We start from the raw sequence: 24,330 nt of genomic DNA, 5'->3' as shown, positions 1-24,330 counted from the left end.
GGCAAACCCAAACCATAACATATTGTTTTTCAAGTCTATATTGTCATGAGATCATACTGCTGATTATGTAAAAAAACAGAATAAAGGCGTAAATATTGCACTAACATGCAATTTATACAAATTAACTTGACAAAAGATTGAGTCATCCAAAGTTAATGTAGCTAGCTACATGCTATGGTAGCCTTCGGCAGTTGTTAGCTCAACAGCCTGCTAAACATTCAATCCATCGCCGTCCAAAATATATGCTCCCTCTATGGACGGCACTCTGAACAGCATCGCCGTCCATATGGACGGCTATGACGCCGTCCAAAATATCTGCTCCCTCTATGGACGGCACGAGGGACGTCCCTGCTAATCCATCGCCGTCCAAAATATCTGCTCCCTCTATGGACGGCACTCTGAACAGCATCGCCGTCCGTCCATCCATGCAAAGATCAGCAGCCATCGCCGTCAGTCTATGGACGTCCATATGGACGTCCAAAACGCAAAAAAAGATTTAGCTGCCTCTCTAATCTGACCAGGTCGTCACTCAAGCAGGTTGTGTGACGTATATGGTGTAAGTACTACAAAAGAGTAACAACTACATCTCCCAAATGAGGTGCGCAGAAAGCTCCCCGCATGGTTTTGTGATCTCTTTTTTTTATCCAATCACTGTTCACAAATCTATGACGGATATTTGCTTTAAACCAATCAAAATTGTATCTCATCGTTTCTATGCGGTTTCCAGGAAGTGAACATAACCGAAATTCTAACCTCCTCCCACATGTGAGTCCGATCGTACCACGCGCAGACTGTGGAGGAGAGAAACCGGCAGGAGACAGGCAACGTCATTTCTCTGACCATCGAACTAGCTAGCGCGGCAGCCATAGCGCAAGAGACCGAGAGCGGCGTTGCCCAAGGCAGGTACGGTATCATCTACTGTTTTTAATCACTTACGAGTTCTGGACATGGTTAACTGTTGCACTTTTTTAGGTGTTCCCAGTGAAGAGGGACGAAAGTAGGTCGCACTGAACGTTAGGTAATGGAAAAGGGTGGACTCTAGGGCCTTGGAAGAGTGCGTAGGCCTAGTTTCATTCCGCGCACTTTACTGACACAGGCAGCCAGCGTAGTCCTCCCCACCCGGATCAGCTCAGGACAAGCCAGGTGCCTCTCGGTGACCGCGCTGCGAGGTCGGAGAGGTACATAAGACACTGTGCAACCCAGTCTAATTTGAGGCCTGCTGCAGCTGTGGCTTTGTGTTTACCCCTTGTGAATGCTCTTCATGTTCTCATTGTCTTTATCCCGTCGTTTCAGGTGCTGAAGCGATTACAGCAGAAAGATGGCGGACGACCCTAGCGCGGCGGATAGGAACGTGGAGATATGGAAAATCAAGAAGCTGATTAAAAGTTTGGAAGCTGCCCGTGGGTAAGTGATCGATCGCCACGTGATGCTACAGTTTGTAGGTGTGTGACTGGCTGAACGTCTGGTGAGGAGACCGGTGTGACTGGACCACTGCTGAACAGCTGGAACAAATGAGTGGGGGCCGAATTTGGGAGTGGTAGCTTAGCTTGCTCTGCTAGAAAGCAAGCTAGATTTCCTCGTTAGGTAGCTAACAGCTGTCATTGGTTGTTTCATCAAAGTATCTAGCTTGGTATCGGCGTTAGTTACATTGTATTATCCATTCTGTTTATATTAATCTCTTCAGTTTGGTGGTAAGAAAAGGGGCTCATTGCAGATCTGTCCAACGTCATCTTTGCCGTTTAGCAAGAATAGCTGTGGTAAATGGAGGCCGCACTACTGTGATGACCGGCGAGAGAAGCACGTTGGTGTTTCCCAGGGGATGAATGTGTTACATTGCTGCAGTATAGACAAAGCAGTTGAGTTGTCGCCTTTACTTGCTGTCAAAGTGACGTGACGTGGGTAACAATGTTAAGCGACAGAAGCTTTGTGCTTGCTAGCTATTTTAAGTGGCCGTGGCATGTTGCTAGCTAGTTGCGTTTCCTTGTTCAGAGAGACCACACTTAGCACTGTCATTGGAGATATTTGTGGAGTTCTCAGCCTCCTTGAGACACATGTGTGCTGTGAGTGGCTTCTCTGACGCATTATGTGCCGCCCCAGCTGTGGTATTACGCATGCCTGACCATTTTCCTAGTTACATTCACTCCCAGTGCTGTTGCCTGCCTTGTGTTCGTGTGCAGCGTCAGCGTGTCCGGTGTACCGGTTTGCCTTTCACTACCTGTGAACCACACAATGTACCTCAGTGGACATTAACACAGTCCTTGGTGTCAAGGACAGAACTATTTGTTGTGTGTAAGCTCTGCAACCCTCCTCCCTCCCCCAACAAACACACTCAATTTGCAACCAGCAAAACCAGTGTCACAATAGTGTTTGATGGCAGACAAGCTGCTCAATGGAACCCAATCAGAATGAGGTCACATGGTTGAAGATCGTGTCTCACTTGAGGCGGGGGGCAGGCGAGTAATGTAAGACCTGTGGAGGAGGGAGATACTGTACTTCTCAGCTGCTATACAATTTGCTTACCATGTGAAAGGCGCCATGCCTTGCTTAGCTGACAGCCGATAACTTAGTCATTAAACAAGGTCAACTGTCAATCAGCCTGGCCTAACCTAGTATGGGCTAGTATGATAACCTAGTATGGGCTAGTATGATGGCTTGTCTGTGGGTGTGAGTTGTGACTGTATATGGTGTAACCACATGTCTATGCCCCCCCCCCCCCCCCCCCACCAGTAATGGCACCAGTATGATCTCGCTGATCATCCCTCCTAAGGACCAGATCTCCAGAGTGGCCAAGATGCTGGCAGACGAGTTTGGCACTGCCTCCAACATCAAGAGCAGAGTGAACCGGCTCTCCGTGCTAGGGGCCATCACCTCCGTACAGCAGAGACTAAAGCTGTATAACAAGGGTGAGTGAACCGGCTAGTCTCTGTGCTAGGGGCCATCACCTCCGTACAGCAGAGACTGAAGCTGTATAACAAGGGTGAGTGAACTTGTGGCGCACATGCACAAAGACTTACTGGGCACTCACATTTGCAGTGGCGTGTGGATTCCACGCTCTGCGACACTGCTGATAACAGTTCAACACTCTGTGTGGGTGATGACGTTGGAAGCTACATGCAGCTAGCCTGTTACAAAGCTACGTGCAGTTATGTTTAAGATTACTTTTGTCTAGATAGGTTTCTACGTTGGCTAAAACAAGATGTTTTTTTTGGTTGAAATCTCGGTAGTCATAAAAAAATTTATTCTGCCTATATAGCACTGAGACAATTAGACAGCAAGAATATGGACATTCTGTGTTCCATATGAGGTCTGTTGATTGGTTGACGCACCCCAGCATCACTAAAAAGTAGTGCTGTCAGTTTAACGCGTTATTAACGGCGTTAACGGAAACCCAAATTAACGGCGTCAATTTTTTTATCGCGCGATTAACACTCTTTTTGGCCTAGCAAACTTTGTAGTTTTTTTTCACATGCTGTTGCAACAACTACCGAAGTTAGAAAAACTACAACACCACACCGGATCTAGCTAGACCGGAAACAAAACAACAGGCACGCCACACACTTGTTTGGCTTGCGATCCGGCTAAAGCGTAGTAGCAGAGCCCGTTTACGGATATGAGACATTCTCTGGTAGTAGGTTAACTTTACGTTTTGAGTGGATGGCGAGCGCGAGACGCCGAAATGGATGCCAGTAAGATTCTGAATGGAAAGTTTACTTTTAAAAAGTTGCCAAATGGTTCCATTGACAAGACCAAAGTGATCTGTGTGTTTTGTCGTTGTAAAATGAGCTATCATTGCAGCACGTCCAGTCTGAAATACCACTTGATGGCCAAGCACACAGATGATGCAAATTCTCCGCCCCCTCGTCAAAGCCAGGCGATTGCAATGTTGTTTTCAATAACAAAAAATATTTGCACGAAGCAATCCGAACCACTTTTCCATGTTGATAAGAGCATTAAAATTTGAAAAAAGAATGGGACAAAAATAAATCAAGGGACATTTAGAATAGATAAAAATAGAAATGTGCGATTAATTGTGATTAATCGCGAGTTAACTATGACATTAATGCGATTAATCGCGATTAAATATTTTAATCGTTTGACAGCACTACTAAAAAGTTTAGGTTACTAAAAAGTTTAGGTGTATAATATCAATGCTCCTCGCCGCCCCTCAACGACGACTCAATCCTGATTTTCATTAACAGCGTATTGCAAGGCTCTGCTCCATATGCGGTGTTTGACTTCTATAGTGTAAAGAGCCAAAGCTAGTTCCCATGACTCTCAATTAGCCCATTTCTAGACGACCAATTAATGAAGGGTGGAAGATTAAATTTAAAATGTTCTTCGACAAATGGTTTCTATTGTAAAATATCCAACCTGGATTTGCCGTAATAAAACTTATCTGTGTATGGTTCCCTAACTCAAATCACAATAGTAGGTGCTTGTTGGGTATGTATTTTTGCTTCAGATTTTAAAAAGGGTTCTTGTGAACAATCCACTGACTAGCCCACCTGTTCTCTCTTCCAGTGCCCCCTAATGGCCTAGTAGTGTACTGTGGCACCATCGTGACAGAGGAGGGCAAAGAGAAGAAAGTCAACATAGACTTTGAGCCCTTCAAACCCATCAACACCTCCCTGTACCTCTGTGACAATAAGTTTCACACCGAGGTGAGGGCTCTGTCTCTGTCCTTGTTATGGGGAGAGAGAAAACAGACTCACATGTTTACTAATTAAGCAATAGACTTGTCACGTTCACTCCCTTCCTGTTTTTCCACCCTCATCCCCCTCATCTCTCACACTCTCTTCTTCTCTTGTCTTCCTCTGCTCTCCGCCGGCTTCCACTCCCGCAGGCGTTGACGGCCCTCCTGTCTGACGACAGCAAGTTCGGCTTCATCGTCATCGATGGCAGCGGCGCCCTATTTGGAACCCTCCAGGGGAACACCAGAGAGGTGCTGCACAAATTCACTGTGGACCTTCCAAAGAAGCACGGTATGATCCCCTCGAGCACCGGTAACACCCACTAACTCTCACACTGAGGTATGCCAGCAGAAATCTCTGCCACATGGTCACATACTTACACCCAGTCACCCAGAAAGCTACTTTCCACAAACACTCACAAGGTCATGTTTAAGACATACTTTAATCATATCCCATGCTTTCCTATCTGCCTTGAGTGGGTTTTTGCTCTTGTGGGTTGTACATGGTTGAAATACCTTTATGGCCTTTTAGACCACCTGACTGGTAGTTCTTGTCTTAAACTCTTTCTCTCTCACCCCCCGGTCTCACCCCCCGGTCTCACCCTCTCTCTTTCAGGCAGAGGAGGGCAGTCGGCGCTGCGTTTCGCCCGTTTGAGGATGGAAAAGAGACACAACTACGTGAGGAAGGTGGCCGAGACGGCCGTCCAGCTGTTTGTGTCCAACGACAAGGTCAACGTGGCAGGCATGGTGCTCGCCGGCTCAGCCGACTTCAAGACCGAACTCAGCCAGTCCGACATGTTCGACCCGGTAAGAGACCTGTACAACTGAGAGAGAGCTTAGTGTGTCAGACCTGGGTCGATTATTAAATCCAAATACTGTCCAGGACTGGCTGAATGTTCATCATCTGCTACATTGCAGTCAATGTTTCCTCTATGACCCTCTACGTATCACATTTCAAATGCATTTTAATTTCTTGATGAATCTGCATAATTTGACGGATCAACAACAAGGTTATAAGGCCCAAAGCAGGTATCCTAGCGTAGCACTATTGAGGGAATACTGTGTTTGTCTAGATCTGGTTCAGGGAGAATTGTTTCTTATGCTTACTAACATAAGTATGAAATATCCGGCTTTTCTTGGTTAACCCCAGGTGTGCGTGTGTGTGTGTGTGAGAGCAGAGGTTACAAGCCAAAGTGCTGAAACTGGTGGACATCTCCTATGGGGGTGAGAACGGCTTCAACCAGGCCATTGAGCTGTCTGCTGAGGTCCTCTCCAACGTCAAGTTCATCCAGGAAAAGAAGCTCATAGGTGTGTGTTTGCACATGTTGAGGTTAGAGTTCAGGCTACTCATGTGTGTGTGTGCGCTCAGAATGTTGTAGTTCTTTCAGGAAACACATTATAGTACCAAAATAGTTTATTTTCAATTTCTCAAACCATTACTGTTCCTACCTTTCCTTCACCCCCTCTCCCTTCAACTGCCCCCCCCCTCTCTACACTCCCTTTCCCCCATTCTCTCTCTTCAACTCCCCTCTATTGCTCTCTCTCTCTCCTTCAACCTCCCCTCTTCTTCCTGAAGGTCGGTACTTTGACGAGATCAGCCAGGACACGGGGAAGTACTGTTTTGGGGTGGAGGACACGCTGAAGGCCCTGGAAATGGGTGCTGTGGAAATCCTCATAGTCTACGAGAACCTGGACACCATGCGTTACATTCTGCGCGTGCATGGGGCAGAGAGCAACGGACTAGAGAATGGTACGCACACACTCACACTGTTTTTGTCCTGAACTGCCAAGAAGCAGTGAGTGCAAGGCGACACACCAGTGACAAAACACAAGGGAATAATTCGCTCTGACCATACAACAGTGACTTTCCTAAGTAACAGAACCATGAAACCACATTATTCTAAACAAAATGTGTACAAAAATTCACCTTAAAAGAATGCAAGTCCACTGACCTGCACAAACTTATAGATCACATTACAAAAGCAATGAAGGGCGTAGGTTTCAGTGATATAGTCATATTTTTTTGTTGTTGCCAAAAACCCCTGTAAAGAACCACACTACCCACAATCCTGAAGTGGGATCTAATCAGATAAGTTGCCTTTGAGATTGTAACAGCAGCGTTCATCATGAGACCTCCAACTACTATGAATTTTCCATAATATCGATAATGTTGATAGAGAATAATTTGGAACAGCAATCCATTTAATTTCTGTGATGCAGCAGGAAGTTGCGGAAAAATGGTAGCCTACGCTCACTAAAATATACTGAGCACCTCAAGTGGAGTAGCTGATGTTAACCGCGGAAAATGAGTCTTATTGCCGAAAACAGTGCCAGCGATAGCCATGGCGAGGAAGCAACTTCCAATTGTTGATAAAGAGTCAGTCTTCAGTTATTTGGAAGTGGTTTGGCTTTTTGAAATCCGACAAAGAGCAGAGCAATGATCGGTGCAAATTGTCTAGTAAACAAACAGGTGGCTATCAAGTCTGGTAATACGAGATTATACGACAAACCTTTTTTACCACCTGAAGCAAAATCACTCGTTGGAACATGCAGAAAGTGTGAGTTTGCGCCAAGGTATTGATAAAAAGCAAGCTTTTAAAAAGCTTAAGTTACTTGACCCCAGGTACGTGCTCCCTGGCCGCAAACATTTCTCTCACACCGCTCTGCCTAAACTTTTTGCTGAGTGTAGGGAAAAAGTTGAGGAAGAAACTTATTTTGCTACTACTACGGATCTGTGATCTATCGTCTTAATTATCGTTATCGAATGGAAATATAAATATCTGTATCGAGAATGTTTTACCCTTCTCGCCAGCCCTACTTTAACGTGCATCATCATGCACTGTTTAAATCCCCTAGTTTGTCTGAAAGCCAGGGTATGGTGACTGCCATATGCAAACACTGAGACACACACACTCACTCGTCTGTCTCTTTGTGTTTCAGATGAGAAGACTCTGTATTTAACGCCAGAGCAGGAGAAAGACAAATCCCACTTCACTGACAAGGAGGTGAGTGTACACACATACACACACACACACACCCTATCGTGTTGTGTTGTATTCCCTCATTCAATGGCTTTAGCTTCTTTTACCACAATTTGTGTGTGTGTGTGTGTGTGTGTGTGTGTGCAGACGGGGCAGGAGCACGAGCTACTGGAGAGCATGCCCCTGCTGGAATGGTTTGCCAACAACTACAAGAAGTTCGGAGCCACGCTGGAGATTGTTACAGACAAGAGCCAGGAGGGGTCCCAGTTTGTCAAGGGCTTCGGTGGCATTGGGGGTGAGTCCCTTGGTGCCATAGCGCCAGCCTGTCGCTAGGAGACCTAGTTTGCTGTTGTTCACCATGGAGAGCATAGCTTAATCTGAGCTGCAATCTTTGTGTCAGGGGATAAGGGTTTTTATTTTTTGCCTGTCAAGTTGACATTCTTTTGTGTAAAGCTTGCAATGACCACGGTTATAGGATATGTATTAGCCTATAGACTGGATGTCTTAAAGGGAGAATTTGAGATGACGCAACGAGCAGCTCACTTCTTGTCTGTTTCCTCAGGGATCTTGCGGTACAGGGTGGACTTCCAGGGCATGGACTACCAAGGAGAAGACGATGAGTTCTTCGACTTGGATGACTACTAGGTAGTCAGGGACTGATGTTGGGAGAAACAAAAGAAAAGCAAACAAACGAAGAAGAATTTGAGAAAAAAGAGGAAAGAAAAATGCCACCTCTCTTTCGCGGCAAGTGAGAGGGGGAGCCGCATCGACTATATGGACAGAAAGACATACACCATCATCCATACTGATATATACATTTGCTTGTGCGCACGCACATAAACACACACACACACATTCACACTACCACTCTCACTGGCGAAAGAGGAGTGAAATTTGCTTTCAGTCCAGAGAGGGAGAAAGCCCTTCCTGAGTAAATCCCTGCCTTAGAGTGCTGGTTCCTTCCCCTAGCTGGATTGGACTCGACTCGTTTTTTGTTCACTTTCTTTTTTTCCTCCCCTCCCAATTGGAATGAACACAACAGCAAGTTCTTAGAATCCTCGCTGCCCACCCCCTCCCCCGTCTTAAGAAGACAACAGACTCACTCCTCCTCGCAAACAAAAAGAAATATATTTTTCTTTCTTTACCCATCTCACCTGTCCCTCAGTCTCTCTCCAATGCTTTGTCTTTCTTTTCTTTTCTTGCATTTAATTTTTTTACTGGTAACTGCTGCTGTTGTATTTTATGAGAGTGGGGGATTTTTTTTACCTGGGTATCTGTAGAGAAAGGGGAGAAAAGTATTAAATTTGAACTGCTGAAAACCATTGCTACCTCCACCGACTGTGGTCTCAATGCTGTGGAGTTTGTTTTCTCTGGAGGCTTAGGGGCTTTCTCCCATCTCACCCACCTATGAAAACTTGTTTAACCAAAGAGCAGGGAAGATGTTTGAGGTCATTGGTAGCCTAAACATTACACAAAAAATGGATTCTCCTTGCTCAGGAGTAGGTAAAAACATTGCACACAAGATACTGGAAGTAACTGCATGTTCTTGCATAGCCATAATAATTATAACCATGTCTGTGTATATATTATACTATATATATGTTATCCATGCCCCTCTGTTTCTCAAATGTGGAGTAATTAGATGCAAGCAACTAGAGAGGAATGCCTGAGATTTGGCTTCTGGTAGAGGTGTTTATTTATCCTGAAGGCTGGCTGCAGGTGTTTGAAAAGAAGTGCAGAGTCCTGATGAAGATGTTCCTTAACTGTTTTCAGTTTCAATCTTACACCAATTACAATTATGTTCCAAGCCTTAAATTAATGTAAGTGAAATGAAGGTCAACTTGAAAGTGATGTTCCTTTTATGTGAGCTGGCTCTGAAAATACATTTTATCTGCCATTTCATAATCAACTGCTTCAATATTGTGCTCCTCTGCCTTGGGTCGGAGCTACCGCCCCGATGGTTTAATCCGTTCGTGATTTAGTACAACGCATCTGGCTTTGGTGCGGAAGAACGTTTCGGGATCGCAACAGCACCATCCCTTGTTTTGGGTGTCAACGGGGAGGCCTTGGTACCACTACGAGCCTATCAAAATAGGGCTAGTCGGCGGAGACACACCCATAAGCAAAATCGAACCAATCGTCGTATCGGGTTAATTCAAGAGGCGTTAACGTACGCCACCCCCATCAAACTCAAGCCTGCCAAGCTGTGGCTGAGCGAAGTGAATGACGTCTCTGCTTTAGCGGGCCGCCGACGCAGGGCTGGGTTTCCATTTTCACATCGAGTTACGGGGGGGAACGTCAACATGGAGCCGGAGATGGAGGACAAAACGTTGGAATTAATGGTAAGAGTCTGAAAGAAGTGGTGTCTTAAACGGTATAATATAATAACGGGCCTCAGCAAGAGAATTAGGGGTATGAGTCGAAGGCAGAATGGAGCAAGAGTCTGAACATTGGCGGTCATAAGAGATGAGGAAGGGGAGGGGGTAGCTACCAGGAATATGAGGGAAGATTTGATCGAAAAATTTTCGCTGGCGACCATAGAGTGCGACAATTTTAAGGATGTCAAAGTTAATAAAGTTGACATTCATATTTTCATAGATATTACACAAGGTAGCTGAGTAAATAATTTGCCCGATACGAACATATCTGGCAATAGAAAGATTACTGTCTGCTGAAGACAGCCGAGGATTTTCGGGGTAGCGTTTTACTGCGGTGACGCTGCGCCACTTTGGCCCTCGCTGTGTCACTCAGCAAGCTAAGCTAGGCTAGTGAAAGAGTCACGGTTGGGAGGAAATCGTTATTCTGAACAGCCAAATACAAACATTTTTTTCAAACAGCGTAGTCCCCCAATTATCTAATCATGTAAACAATTTGCAGTATAACTGCAGGTCTGTGTTTATTAAACTGCGTAGCGTAGAAAGGAAGTTCATTTAATTTGAGCTCGCTAGCTAGCTATCAAACGTAGCAATCTTCAAATGGGTAGGCAATCTGTCATAGAGCCAGTTTGCAAGCTAATACATGTTGTTGCCGTAAAAACTTCTGTAAGATTAATGTTAGATAGAGCAATTTTACTCTATTACAACCAAATTAAGAATGTAGCCGTACAGCTAGCATGTTGGTAGCACTGTCATGCAAATTTTTATGACAGCTAGCACTAGCTTGTTTTGGTCAATAGCATGGCCATTGCCATCAACATCAGTACAAAATAAATAACTTGCTTGCTAGCTACCTGTAAGCAACCGGTACAATTAACTAAGATGTTATCTTCCAGGTAACACACTATACACGACAATTACACTTTATTCTTCCACAATCTGCTATTACAGGAAGTTCACAAAAAGTACACGACGTATTTGTGAATGATTAAACTATCCCTTTTTCTAAGTTACATCAGCAAAGCATCTCTCAACACTTAACACTTAAAATGTAATCCCCAATTCGAACTGTTCTGGAAACTATAACTAATGCAGGACTATAGCACTTGCACACAGTTAGGTTTGAAATCTCACCTCTAATTATTGGTTGGATCTATACTAAGTCCTATTAAGTGAATCTCATTGTGGCCAAATGTCAGGCAGGCAAATAGAGCACCACACATGATAAAATGGCTTAGGTGTGTTTCCAGCATTTGTATTCTATTTGGGTGTGTCTATGACCCTTTTCACTTTCCACTCCCATAAGAGTGGGGATAACTGAACAGGAGGCGGGGCATCAGTGAAAGTCAACTGGTAGTAACATCAGAGCTGTCATTGCCCCTCCCACTCCTCTTCCTATTCCCAATCACTTCATGTCTAATAATGCTTTTTGTGTGCGTGTTTGTGTGTATGTCAATGCCCCGTGTGTGAAAGTGTATGTAAAAGTGTGTTTGTGTATGTCTAGCGCTCACTGTGCCAATGTGCGTGCAGCTCTAATACTGGTTTCCCCCCCCCCCCCCCCCACTATCCCCCCTCCCCCCACCTCCTCCTACTCCCTTCCTCACTTTCTCATCCTCACAAACCCTGGGTTGTTCAATCTCTCTCGCTCTCTATCCCCTCATTCGCCACATCTCACCTATCCTCTCCTTTTGTCACTCTCCCATTCCTATCTGCCATGTCTTTCACAAATCTCTCTGCTGCTCCTCCTACTTTTTTTGTAACCTTTGTTTGCCTTGTCTTGTTGGACCTTTTCACCTGTCCCTCTTTTCCATCAATCCATCCTCTTTATTTTCCTGCTGTCTTACCTCTCACTGCCCCACATTTCTCGCTTCCTTGTCACCCTTCTCCTCCCTTCTCTACCCCATATCTCCCCCCCCCTTCTCTTTCTCTCTCTCTTTCTATCCCTTCCTCTCTTTCCCCCTCTCTCCCTCTCCCTCTCTCTTGCTCCCTCTCTCTCTTTCACACAGTGCTCTGTGCCTCGCTCTCTCTGGCTGGGCTGTTCCTCGGTGGCAGAGAGTTTGTGTGCACTCAGGTGCCTGCAGAGCATCCCCACCACCCGGGCTCACAACCAGGTGCCTGCTCTATTCTCTTTATCCCTCCCTCAAACCCCTCTTCACCCCCAATCACCCCTCACCCACTCCCTGATGTGCAGTCTCCCTTATATGTTACACGCAACCCTGTCACCCCCCTCTTCCCCATCACCCTCCCTCCCTTCCTTCTTCATGAAAAAGAACTTCTCAAGCACCTATCTGGCACCCCCTATCTTCTTCCTCTTTCTTGCCCCTCCACCATATTTGACCTGTGTTCACTTGATCCGGCGTTCCATTGTATCCTAGCCAAAACACACATATATATATATTTTTTTTTTTTTGAGTTCCTCAGTTAGGTGATATTTGCCTAAACTCCCTCACCTACACATGTGGGCTGTGTCGATGAGTAGAATGAAGGCATGTCCTCCGTGGGTGGGAGGGTGTTGGGAGGTGTGCCGAGAAGTGTCTGAGGGGCACCCTGCTTACCTGGCTGTCCGTCTGTCTCTGACTGGCTGCTTCTACCCCTGGTTGGCTCTGCTCTGCATGCACACTGGTCTGCCTGCCTGTCTGTCTGTGCCTGTCTGTCTGCATACATGCATGCCTGTGTGACTGCCTGCCTGGCTGTGTGCTTGATCTAACCTGACCAGGGTGTGCTTGGGCATTGTGACCTTGACTGCGACTGTGTTAGGCCTATGCAGAGACAGTTCAATGACATCAACTAGCTTTACTACCCTGTCAAACCCAGAATACATTTGTATTAAAGTGCACTACACACACACACACACACACACACACACACAGTATCTCTTTCCCTCACTTTTACCTCTCAAGCCTAAACGTTTTTTGTACATTAGTTTTTTGTAAAAAAAATTGTAGGTAGGCCAGCTTTAGCTGATATGGTTGGGTAGGCTGGCTGAAAAATGTCCTGTAGCAACTCGATTGCGGTTGGCTGTAGGTTAAAATCATTAGATTAGACATTCTTCTATTATTCATTATTTGTTTAGCCTTCCAGCATATTCTCTTCGAATCCTAATAGTCAATTAAAACAATGTTTTCCTAAGAACAAATCAGAACCAAAATATTGATTAAGCCTGTTCTGTGTTAGATCAGTGCTGCCTTGTGGAAACAAAAAGCGAGAAGCCCTCTTACGTTACAGATATCCAATAAACTCATCACTCACTTTCACTTAATCATGTTGGGTTAAAAAAGATAGTTTGAGCTGGAGGGACTCCCTCGCTCTGTGGTTCACTCCCTTTTTCTCCTCTCTCTCTCCCCCTCCCCTTCTCTCTCTCTAATCCCCCCATCTCATGTCTTTCTCCGCTTTCTTTGAGGTTTGCTTCTATCAGATGAAAGCTTTCATTACAGCAGTGCTGTTTGTGCAGGAGACTGCATCACTCGTCCTGCTCCCCCTTTAATATCCTGTCCAGACTCCACATCACAGACGCAGATAGAGATCCACGTTCTCACTGTGTGTGTGGGGGGGAGGGGGCGGAGGGAGGGTGTATTGTCTGTTGTGAGTCAAACGTTCTTTGTTATGTCTCTGATCTGGTGTTTGCAACTCTCCCATAGCTAATGTTCCTGCTGCCTTGTTTGTGTCATAACCCTGGTAACACTCTCACACACACACACACACACACAGTGTTTCTCTAACTCTGGCATGTCCGCTGTCCTCTCTCACAGACCACATCTGTCATGGAGTCTCAGAACCTGGTGGACGACCTCTCGCCAAAGAAGAACACAGTTCTCAAGGTGAGGAACCGTACAGGACTGGTCACGAGGCATGGTTGGAAAAAGTTGTGATTTATTTATAACAATCGTTTTAGACTTTCAGAACCACACATTTTGCACTCCAAACAGAAAACCAGTTAGCAGAGCCTGTTACTTCATGGTCTAGTAGTATTATACAACCCAGTCCGGTGTGTTTGCAGCTGAACAACGGACAGGTGACGAGCTCACGCAAGCGTCCGTCGGAGGGCAACTACGACAAGGAGAAGGAGCACTGCATGGTGCTGTTTGACCAGTGGTCGGAGGCGGACCAGGTGGAGTTTGTGGAGCACCTGATCTCACGGATGTGCCACTACCAGCACGGCCACATCAACTCCTACCTCAAACCCATGCTGCAGAGAGACTTCATCACGGCGCTGCCAGGTAAACACACACACGCATCTATGCAATTCAAACAACTCCATCGCTCCAAAGCTACGTCAGACAAATACACAGCCACACACAAAACCTACCTTTGCACGCTAATGCACATGAAATATTCAGTGCCATACACAAGTCAACCCAACGCAAACCCCCCTCCCCCCCCCCCCCCCAGCCCAGGGCCTGGACCACATAGCGGAGAACATCCTGTCCTTCCTGGACGCGCGCTCGCTGTGCTCGGCAGAGCTGGTGTGTAAGGAGTGGCAGAGGGTGATATCTGAGGGCATGCTGTGGAAGAAGCTGATTGAGCGCATGGTCCGCACCGACCCCCTGTGGAAGGGCCTGTCGGAGAGACACCAGTGGTGAGGACACGTCCAGCCACTCCCCAGATCCCCCTCCCCTACTCAGGCACACTCACACAGCCAGTACACACCCCTTACTCACTCAGCCCGTCATGCGGCCTGACGAGCAAGTGAATGTCTGTTGCTCATTGGCTCGTCATCCCGTCCGTCATCCCAGGGAGAAGTATCTGTTCAAGAACCGCACCACAGAAGTCCCGCCCAACTCCTACTACCACTCCCTCTACCCCAAGATCATCCAGGACATTGAGGTAAGGCTATTGTTGTAACTTCATCTGAGTGTGTGTGTGTGTGCGCGCTAGTGTGTGTTAAGATGGATTCATAACCTTGAATCTGCTTTCTGCATTTAACCTTGAGGTTTGTTTTTATCAGTCATGTATTAACCACCTCTCCCCTACCACCCCCTCTCCTTTCTCCTTCTGCTCTCCTCTCCCCCCCCCCCCTCTCTTCCTCTCTCCTGTCCAGACCATTGAGGCTAACTGGCGGTGTGGCAGACACAACCTGCAGAGGATCCAGTGTCGCTCAGAGAACAGTAAAGGAGTGTACTGTCTCCAGTACGACGACGACAAGATCATCAGTGGCCTTAGAGACAACTCCATTAAGGTGCATGTCCACCTGGCCCCGTGCCATGGGTCCTCAGCTGGAGAGGGTTTCATGAGTCCTCTTCTCCTGGCAGTCTGGAGGAGGAGTCCAGACGCTGTGTGTGTGTGTTTGTTCCTCTCATGGAGGCATTCGAGAGTGAAACCGGATGAGAAGGGTACTTGAGTAGACTTGGCGCACCCACAGAAGATTTGGACTTCCAAACTGAAGTGATACACACACACACACAGATTAGCAGCTATAGTGCAGTGGGGAAATGGGACATGAACAATACTCTGAGCTCGGCACATTTTCCCTCTGACCCAAATATGGTACTGCTCTTCTTCTTATCCCTCCTGTTCTCCCTGCCTCCCTTATTCCCCCTCACCCTTATCACGCTCTCTCTTTATCCCCCACTCTCTCTACACCATTCTGTTCATGTTCGTCTTCTCCCTCGCTCTCACTCAACCTATCCTAAACCTCCTCTATTCGTTCCTCTTATGTATTCCCGCCTCACCCTTTCTTTTCTTCTTATCTACTCTTTCTTCTCTCTCTCTGTCTCTCTCTCTCTCTGTCTCTCTCTCTGTCTCTCTCTCTGTCTCTCTCTTTGTCTCTCTCTTTGTCTCTCTCTCTGTCTCTCTCTCAGATTTGGGACAAACAGTCTCTGGAGTGTCTGAAGATCTTGACAGGGCACACAGGCTCAGTGTTGTGTCTGCAGTATGACGAGAGGGTGATCGTCACTGGCTCCTCTGACTCTACCGTCAGGTACTGGTCTCAAGTGCACACACACACACATGCAGGCACACGCACTCATGTCCCTGGGTTCCCTTGGTTACTCGGTGATCTGTCAACAAACATCAGGACATTTGTGTGCTTCAGGTGTTCATACTCACTCCTGTGTACCAGGATGTTCTGAGTTCTGAGATGTTCTGAGTGTGGACTGAACACAAGCACTTCTCCAAGCTCCAACAGCCTCAGAGATTCATCCCAAATAGCTTCTCAATGGCTGTCAGCCTGTAAAAGAATCTGTAACTGTACATTCTGTAACGGGCTACTTCTGACGCCAGGCCGCATGCCAAGCTACCCGCCTGGCACTGCAAACACACACACACACACAGAAGCACCCCCCCCCCCCCCCCGTTCACATTACTTCACACCCCTTGCTGCCCGCCTCTGGGCGGTCTCCAAGGAAAATGTGACTTCACTTCCTTAGTGATGGTTTGACGGCCACTTGTTTGGGAGGACAGGTCAGCTTTTCCAGAGAGCCGTTTTGATCTCTGCTGCCCGACAACGGGAGCTCCAGTAAAGCTGCACTTAACGCTCCCTGGGGGTGGGTGAGGTTTGTGTGCGTGTGTGTAGGAGGCGTGTGTTCATAAGGATCGAATCAACACATAAAAGGGAATTCTCCCACTCCATTGTCTTTCTCTCCTCTCTCTTACTGCGTTCTACCCTCGATCCTCCTTTCCTGCCCTCTTTCTCCCCACTCTCTCACTCCCTGTCTGACCACACCACCTCTTCTCACTCTTCCTTGGCCTCTCTTTTCCCTAACCCTTTCTTTTTCTCATCATCCGGCCCTCCCCCTCATCTCAATCTCTCTCTGCCCCCCCCCCCCCCCAGGGTATGGGATGTGGCGTCAGGCGAGGTGCTGAACACTCTGATCCACCACAACGAGGCGGTGCTCCACCTGCGCTTCAGCAACGGCCTGATGGTCACCTGCTCCAAGGACCGCTCCATCGCCGTGTGGGACATGGCGTCCGCCACCGACATCAGCCTGCGGCGCGTGCTGGTGGGCCACCGCGCCGCCGTCAACGTGGTGGACTTTGACGACAAGTACATCGTCTCCGCCTCCGGAGACCGCACCATCAAGGTGAGGGGCGGGGCGCGCGTGTGTGTGTGTCTGGTACATAGACTAGCCATGAACCACTAGGAGGCAGGCCGTGCGAGTGTATGAATGTCTCTCGTTGCCCCTCCCCCCGTAGGTGTGGAGCACCAGTACGTGCGAGTTTGTGCGCACGCTGAACGGACACAAACGAGGCATCGCCTGCCTGCAGTACCGAGACAGACTGGTGGTCAGTGGGTCCTCAGACAACACCATCCGGTAAGTGTGTGAAACGGCAAGTACCGTATATGTCAAGTACTGTATATGTCAAGTACCGTATATGTCACAGCCGAAATGAGAATAATAAGAGTGATGTGTGCCCCCGCCCCCCAGGTTATGGGACATAGAGTGCGGGGCGTGTTTGCGTGTGCTGGAGGGACACGAGGAGCTGGTGCGCTGCATCCGCTTCGACAACAAAAGGATTGTTAGCGGAGCCTACGACGGGTGAGTCACACACACACATTCTCTCACAAACACAGTCACTCAATTCACACGATCACACATTACTACCCAGAGAGAAATGTGTGCCCACTCCCCTCCCCAAGCACACGCTCATGCACTGATTTTTCCTCTCCTCTCTGTGCAGTAAGATTAAGGTGTGGGACCTGCAAGCTGCCTTGGACCCTCGAGCCCCTGCCAGCACTCTGTGTCTGCGGACCCTGGTGGTGAGTCCCTGTGTGAATGCGTGGACGGTACATGTCTTTTCTGAGTCAGATGATCCATGGCCTGCTGTTCGCTTGTCAGGTACTCATACTGTTGCCTGTGTGTGGTGCGTGTGTGTGTGTGTGGTGCGTGTGTGTGTGTTTGCACGTGTGTATCTGTGCATGCGTGTGCGTTGCAGGAGCATTCGGGCCGCGTGTTCCGGCTGCAGTTCGACGAGTTCCAGATCATCAGCAGTTCTCACGACGACACCATCCTCATCTGGGACTTCCTGAACGTGTCGACCAATGGGCAGTCAGAGGGGCGGTCCCCGTCACGCACCTACACCTACATCTCCAGATAGCAGGTGAGACCTCTCGTCCCTACGCTAAGCTCAGCAACATCTGACCCGCGGGCGGCCATTTTGAATCCGCCCTGTGTCATTCTGATAAAGTAAGGCACAGCCATAACAAGAACAACCAGAAGACTGTTATTGAGTTTCGTGATGAGGATCTGCCCGCGTGTCTCATAATGAAGGCAGCCACTTAGAGCCGCTTGGAGCACGCACAGCGGGTTTTGGAAAAGCGTCCATGTGAAGAGCACAAATGGCACCACAGCTTCTGATCTCCTCTCCTCTGCCTGCAGGTGGCGCCATCCACCACAGCGCTTTCTGGAGGATCGGAGGGGCTGATTGGCTGATGGGGTGTGTCCGTCGTCCAACCCACGTCCTTCTCCCCCTGTTCATCTCATTTCCGACAAAGACTTGTCCACCTCGAGACTGTTTTTGCAACGGAAAGTCCCCTACTCCTAGAATGCACACGTGAGCGCACACACAGACACGCGCAAACGTTCATGTTATTTCACACATTTGTGTTCCACAAATCTAACCCGGGATTGTAGAAACTGATCTAATGAGAAAAACCATCTCCCAGACTCCACTCACTCAGCCTGTTCTGCTGGCACGTTGTCCCTCCCTCACCGCCTCACGCACACTTGGTAACACACACAGGTGGACAGAAGACGACCTCAGAGCCGTTGCTAGAGAGAGAAAGACTCTTAACTCGGCTCCTAAGTAGGACGGACGGAAGATGGGAAGGACGCAAGAGGAGAGGTGGATGGAGAAAGGGAGGGGGAAGAGCAGTGGAGGGGTGACGTGTGCACCGCCCCCCACCTCCTCCCTCTCACCCTTCCAGACGGACACATCCCTCATCTGGAATGGGGGGGGGTGCGTGCGCGCGCGTGTGATTGTGTTAATGTATGTGGACTTGTGAAACGCGGCACAGAACAGAATTGTCAGATGTGCATGCCAGGTTGCGTTGGACACATTGTCCCAACCCAACCTTTTGCTCTTTTCTTTTCATTTAATCCTCCTTTAACTTTTTTCTTTTTATTATTGTATTTTTTTTTTGGAACATACTAAGCATAGTTCTGTCTCGGTCTCTTACTGTCTTCTCATTCTCTTCTCTCTCTCTGTCTTCTCTCTCTTCATCTTCCTATCATATGTGTGCTTGCTTTGGTCTTGAGATAAGCTGAAACTCAGTTTAGCTGTAAATCGTCTCGTCTCAAATTGTGTTGTATATTAAAAATGATTTTTTAAAGAAAATATGACATTATTGTGAATAAAGTACTTGACATGGGTGGAGTGTTGAGAGCCAACTATAACATGATCCCCTGCTTCCTCGTCTGTGCGTGTCCCATTCCTCTCATCTTCATATGTTCTGAGTGTGTGCATGTGTTATTGTGTGTGTGTGCTTCAATATTTGTGTGCTGGTTTGTGTTTCTGTGGACACGGCCCACCCCTGCATCCTAGTCACTGTACCAATTACATGTGATGAGGGCAGTGAATAGTCTTAGTAATCCATCATTCCCTTATCTAAAGAGGACTGGGTGGGTCAAAGTGTGTGTATTTCAGCACTGTAAATCTCCAGCCCTGTCATCAGGTCTGTGCTTCATGAGAGGAAAGGTGGATGGGACAGGGTTCTATAGAATTCCAAGTGTTGTTCTATGTTGCTGTTTCCAAGGGTGGACACCAGATGGAGCTATAAGCACAGTCCTAATTGGATCTTGTTGTATATGAGTGTCCCTCCAGCTCTGGACCATCCAAGCTACCGTACCAAAACAACCTGCTCACACATACCGCAGGCCTCTGTATGAACATGATCGCCGTCCAGGGCCAGTGTCACGGTTCTCCATGTGAAAGAGATACGGTATAGATTACCATTGATCAGCAGCACGGTGATGGAGAGTTTTACACTCTCATTCAGGCCCAGGTCCTCTTCTGGGATACCTGATACCGTTTTGGAGAGTTGGAAAGATTAAGGGTACAAAGACCTTCTATGGATCTAGTTTCCCAGTCTTCCCTTGTGTGTGTCTCCCCAGTAGAATGTGGCTGATGTTGGAATATGAGTTACGTGTGGCTACGGTCTTTCAGAATAGTTGGATACTGTGTGGTTTATATAGTAGAGTCAATGTGAGTAATTGGAACGGTATAGGTGTGCGTTTGTGGTGTAGAGTAAATCTAGTGTGTGGTTCCCCCTTGGTTGTGAGAATGGGTTTGTGTGTGTGTGTGTGTGTGTGTGTAGTCCCCCCTTGCTTGTGAGTATGGGTGTGTGTGCTTCCTTTGGGTCTGTGGGATTTTGGTCCATAATTCCTGCAGCTCTCAGGTCACCGCTCCGTTCTCACGCACATATTTGGCATTCCTTCCCTGACATGATTACCATACACCTTCCACTCTGGGTTTGGCTCCGTGGAATATTTCCATCATTCCGAATGGAACTGCTGCAACGTTCCAGAACCCCCCCCCTCCCAGTTCAGATTCCTCTGAATCGGAATCCTCGGGTTGGGCCCTTTTTCCCCCCTGAGTCAGCTGTTTGTGTCTGCAGACGTGATTGGGTCATTTGGCAGCGGCATCCCCCTCTATGGCCTTCAGCCAGGACAGTGTATGTGTAGAAGGCAAAAGGGGCATGTGTGTTTATATGGGGGGAGGGATGTAGGAGTGTGGTGTAAGAGATGTGCTGTTGCACCCCAAGTTACGTCCATCCGTCCACACACACGCATTCTTCGTTAGGCCCTATGTAATGAAGTCATGAAAGAGTCCACTGAGGGGACAACTACTGGCCCTGTGGTTCCGATCAGTTTAGGATCCAGTATGTTATACACCTTGAAGCCTTTCAGTCATTTGTAATAAGTGGTGAGTGGCATAGTCCTAAACCCAAACAACTAGACATTCATTTAAAGGATGTGATGACGATGATTATACCAGTGAGGATTAAACCAGGGGTTCATTGGGCTCTAGGGAACGGGGGGGGGGGGGGGGGGGGGGGGGGGGGGGGGGGGGGGGGTCCAACTCACAAACAGGGTTGCAATTAAATGTGATCATTCACCTCAGCCTGACTGAGGTGACTAAACCTGACTGCTAAAACTTACCCCAGCTGCAAAAGCTCAGCTTGCTTGGACCCCGGGCCAACCCTTCAACCCTGAACTGTGGCTGTGAGTTTAGACCAGATCTAGTTGCACTGTAGAGAAGCCATCTGACACACACACACATTTCTGTACGGTTTACTGATGTTAGAAAGACTGCTGCACACAGAGCTGAAATAAATAAGTGAAATAATTTTATAATAATAACAACAATTATAGTAACAATCATAGTAAGATCGCTTATTTGGAGTTTTTGTCATCTTTATATATATAGCTTTTAATAAATTGTTCCCTTTAATATTTTTTTTGTGTATCATGAGACTTTGGTTCCACTGAATGTCTTGTTAGCAGCATTCTGTATCCATGGTTTCGCATGGGAGCATCATCCCCTGGGTCGTTTCTATAGCAACGCTAGTATGAAGAGAAAGCACCCTGCCCCCACGCCCGCTCGTCAATCACCCTCTGGACCTATAAGCAGAGGGTTTCGTGTTCTGGGGGTGGGACTTGTGTAGGTGTCCTGTCGTTGATCTCCAATTGTCTTTGGTCGGTTGTAGATTAGGTGTGTTTGTTTTGGTGCAGCTTGGTTTATACATTCCAGTTTGTACAGCTTCTATCTCTTCAGTGGAGGTGTCAGGGGCTTAGTAAAAGGGGCATGCATACTCCCACTCCCAAGTCTCTCCAAACAGTTTCACAAATTATCTTTGGTGCATTAAACAAACAAACAAACAAACACACACACACGCAAACAATTCATCCATCCACCCAATCCGTTCATTTATGCATTCATTCATTCATTAATCTGTCCTCAGAAAAGGAGTGAGACAGAGTTATAAGAGAGTCAAATTAGTCCACTAATTTCTTACACTCATATTGACTTCCTGTGTCCTTCATGCACATCCTGTTTGTCCTCCATCTAGTCTTAGACTCTTTTCATCCACCTGCCCCCTCTTGCTGCTGTCCCACAGGCCTCGTTATGCCTTGGGGGACTATCACCCCAACATATTCTCAGACAGAGAGCATCTCAAGTTTGTGGGTCTGGGGAAAAAAGTCCCTGGGCCTAAATTTAGCTACCCTTCAGGGGCCTTGTCAGTGTCTCTGGGCTGTGCAAGGGAGTCAGCCAGGCTGGTCAAGATGCTGTTGGTGATGGACAGGGTCCAATAGAAGTAATTGAGGTCTGGAGGAAAAGCAGGAATGGCAACTAACAGGCACGTCACTGTTGTCCCAGTAGAGGCAAGCGTCAGGTGGGGCACCGGTGGAAGAAGACTAGGCGTAGCCCTGGTCCATTAGCTTAGCGATTAGCAGTTATCAATTGTTAGGTAGGGCAGTGTGGCCGCTAGCTAGGTTAGTCACTAGCTAGCGAGGACCAGTGGCTCGGACCCTCTTGCTCCTCTTGCTGACGGTTGTGAAGCGGAAAGGCGTGAGGTCAGGCTGTTCTCCCGGAGGGAAGCGCTTCATGAAATGGACGTCCTGCTGGTTGGGCAGGGTATGCGGGCCTCGACGAGGGCGCCCCCTCTTGGTGAAACCCACGTACCAGCCGGCGTAGCGCGCTGACATCAGCGCTGTGTAGTGGTTCTCCAAAACCTTCTCTACGAACACGCAGTCGGCACTACGATTACTGGCCTTCTGAGAGAGTGGATAGATGTGCACGCACACAAACACACATTCAAAAAGATAAGAAAATAGAGTCTGATCAGCAATCTGTGGAATGAGTTCCAACCAAGTTGTTAGTAGCCTATTGCTGAACATCAAGATGCTTGGAGGATGTTCTCTGAAACAAAGATGCTCTAGACATCAAGACAACCTTCTTATTTGAATTTCATTCAAGCATCAATATACTTTTGATGTCCTCTTAAACAAGAGGCTGCAGACTAGGAGATCACACAGGCTTTCCAAATGTCTCACCTTTCCAACAAGCTTGCCACGGCGGTTCATGCACAGGTAATAGTTGGTCTCCTTGCCGCGGATTCTCACCTGGCTACCAAAGGTGTCTACCTCCACTACGAGCTGGGCTTGTGAAGGGACAGACAGAAGGACAGACAGATGTTAGATTCATAAAAACAGACAAAAGTATATAGAGATTGTATGTCCATGTATATCCATGGCCCCGCCCTATTCTAAAATCAACACTTTTAGATTTTGAGATGTTCTTTTAGCCATCCCCCCAAAAATTGGGATTACATTTGACTTTGTTCAATTGAAAAAAAAAACGTTTGAGCCACGTACAGACAAACGGGCCGCCAACCAACCCCAGATTCAGACTATCCAAAGAAGGTAAAAAAGTGACTGACAGACAAGCGGAGGATCTGGAGAAGGACGGAGGAGAGAGAAATCATGGTCGACATTAAACGGTCGTATAAATCACCGACAGATGTAGAAAGTGTGTGTGAGCAGATGGTTGTCAGATAAGCCTGGTTGGACAGACGGTTATTAGAGACTGCTGACCACAAATGGAGCTCATAAAAAAGAAATAGGGAGCGGACCAGGCCTAGGAGGTAGACCTACTGGCAAGCCGGAGAGACTACATTTGGACTGTCTGTGAGACTGTTGTTTGAAAGGAGTGGGTGTGTTTATATGTGTGTGTGTGTGTGCAATCTCGTGATTTCTTCCAGAATCCGGTTGAGTGTATAACATTAGCCCCCCCCCCCCTCCCACCCATCACACCCCCCCAGCCAATTGTCTTTTACTGAGTCCATATCTTTACAGAGCATCTTTGCCTTTTTAAAAATAAATCCCTAAAATGGTTCCTACACGACCTTAGTCAACAAAGGGGTCAGAGGAAATCAATACCCCTTTTTCTCTATTTGTGTTTCTCTCTCCCACTCTCCTATCTCTCCCTCCCTTGCTACATGTTTATACCTTCACCCACCCCCCCAACAATCTCATTCTACACCTCCCTCTTCTCCTCTTTTCTTTTCTCTCTCACAATGCTTCGGTGTCTGAGCCTGATGGTGGCTTTGGGCAGCCTGTCTTGTCTTTTGAGGAGCGTTTTTCAGCAGAAGATACGCTCCACAGGCCATGGGAACCGTGGTCTGGAGAGCAGGGGTCGCCAAGGAAGGGAAACTTGGTTGTGTGAATGGGCCGAGGCAGTAACGTGAACCCGGTTCAAACCACACAGAGGAAGACGAGGCGAACGCAAGGGCTTCACCGCCTCCCTCCTTTTTTCCCTCCCTCCCTCCCTCCATTGATTCTCTGCG

The 24,330-nt window shown here is 47.5% G+C and overlaps 3 protein-coding genes and 1 long non-coding RNA gene across 9 annotated transcripts; 2 read left to right on the top strand and 2 right to left on the bottom strand.

Annotated features, from left to right (window-relative positions):
* Window positions 1–766: 766 nt before the first annotated feature.
* Window positions 767–8,993, top strand: LOC124489010 (eukaryotic peptide chain release factor subunit 1). 3 transcript variants are annotated; one of them, XM_047051610.1, is made up of 12 exons: window positions 768–903; window positions 1,097–1,178; window positions 1,294–1,404; window positions 2,728–2,903; window positions 4,522–4,661; window positions 4,844–4,982; window positions 5,307–5,497; window positions 5,869–5,998; window positions 6,267–6,440; window positions 7,631–7,695; window positions 7,819–7,966; window positions 8,234–8,993. In XM_047051610.1, exons 3-12 carry the CDS (start codon window positions 1,319–1,321, stop codon window positions 8,314–8,316), a joined length of 1,332 nt encoding a protein of 443 aa, XP_046907566.1. In that variant the 5' UTR covers window positions 768–903; window positions 1,097–1,178; window positions 1,294–1,318; the 3' UTR covers window positions 8,317–8,993. The 3 variants fall into 3 exon arrangements, with proteins under 3 accessions (XP_046907567.1, XP_046907566.1, XP_046907568.1); XM_047051612.1 differs by having other exon boundaries at window positions 973–1,178; XM_047051611.1 differs by lacking the exon at window positions 1,097–1,178 and having other exon boundaries at window positions 767–903.
* Window positions 8,672–11,582, bottom strand: LOC124489011. Its single transcript, XR_006958747.1, has 2 exons — window positions 11,181–11,582; window positions 8,672–8,945 (listed from the first exon to the last, which is right to left on the bottom strand). It is a non-coding gene; the product is annotated as an uncharacterized LOC124489011 (long non-coding RNA).
* Window positions 9,865–19,383, top strand: fbxw11a (F-box and WD repeat domain containing 11a). 4 transcript variants are annotated; one of them, XM_047051606.1, is made up of 14 exons: window positions 9,865–10,013; window positions 12,053–12,157; window positions 13,796–13,864; window positions 14,044–14,263; window positions 14,436–14,622; window positions 14,780–14,870; window positions 15,085–15,222; window positions 15,845–15,963; window positions 16,816–17,065; window positions 17,178–17,296; window positions 17,411–17,521; window positions 17,664–17,742; window positions 17,916–18,083; window positions 18,362–19,383. In XM_047051606.1, the coding sequence occupies exons 1-13, from the start codon at window positions 9,975–9,977 to the stop codon at window positions 18,078–18,080; spliced, it is 1,692 nt and encodes a 563-aa protein (XP_046907562.1). In that variant the 5' UTR covers window positions 9,865–9,974; the 3' UTR covers window positions 18,081–18,083; window positions 18,362–19,383. The 4 variants fall into 4 exon arrangements, with proteins under 4 accessions (XP_046907562.1, XP_046907563.1, XP_046907564.1 ...); XM_047051607.1 differs by having other exon boundaries at window positions 9,866–10,013; window positions 17,919–18,083; XM_047051608.1 differs by lacking the exon at window positions 12,053–12,157 and having other exon boundaries at window positions 9,868–10,013.
* A 1,893-nt stretch (window positions 19,384–21,276) lies between these two features.
* On the bottom strand, window positions 21,277–23,161 carry fgf18a (fibroblast growth factor 18a; the record flags this gene model as incomplete). Its single annotated transcript, XM_047051613.1, has 2 exons — window positions 21,277–22,759; window positions 23,039–23,161. Coding segments are annotated over 2 exons (393 nt in total), but the record flags the coding sequence as incomplete, so codon positions are not given.
* Window positions 23,162–24,330: the final 1,169 nt, after the last annotated feature.

The sequence above is a fragment of the Hypomesus transpacificus genome, unplaced genomic scaffold, assembly GCF_021917145.1.
Source record: "Hypomesus transpacificus isolate Combined female unplaced genomic scaffold, fHypTra1 scaffold_160, whole genome shotgun sequence".
Classification (NCBI taxonomy): domain Eukaryota; kingdom Metazoa; phylum Chordata; class Actinopteri; order Osmeriformes; family Osmeridae; genus Hypomesus; species Hypomesus transpacificus.
This window is presented reverse-complemented; position numbering and strand designations above follow the sequence as displayed.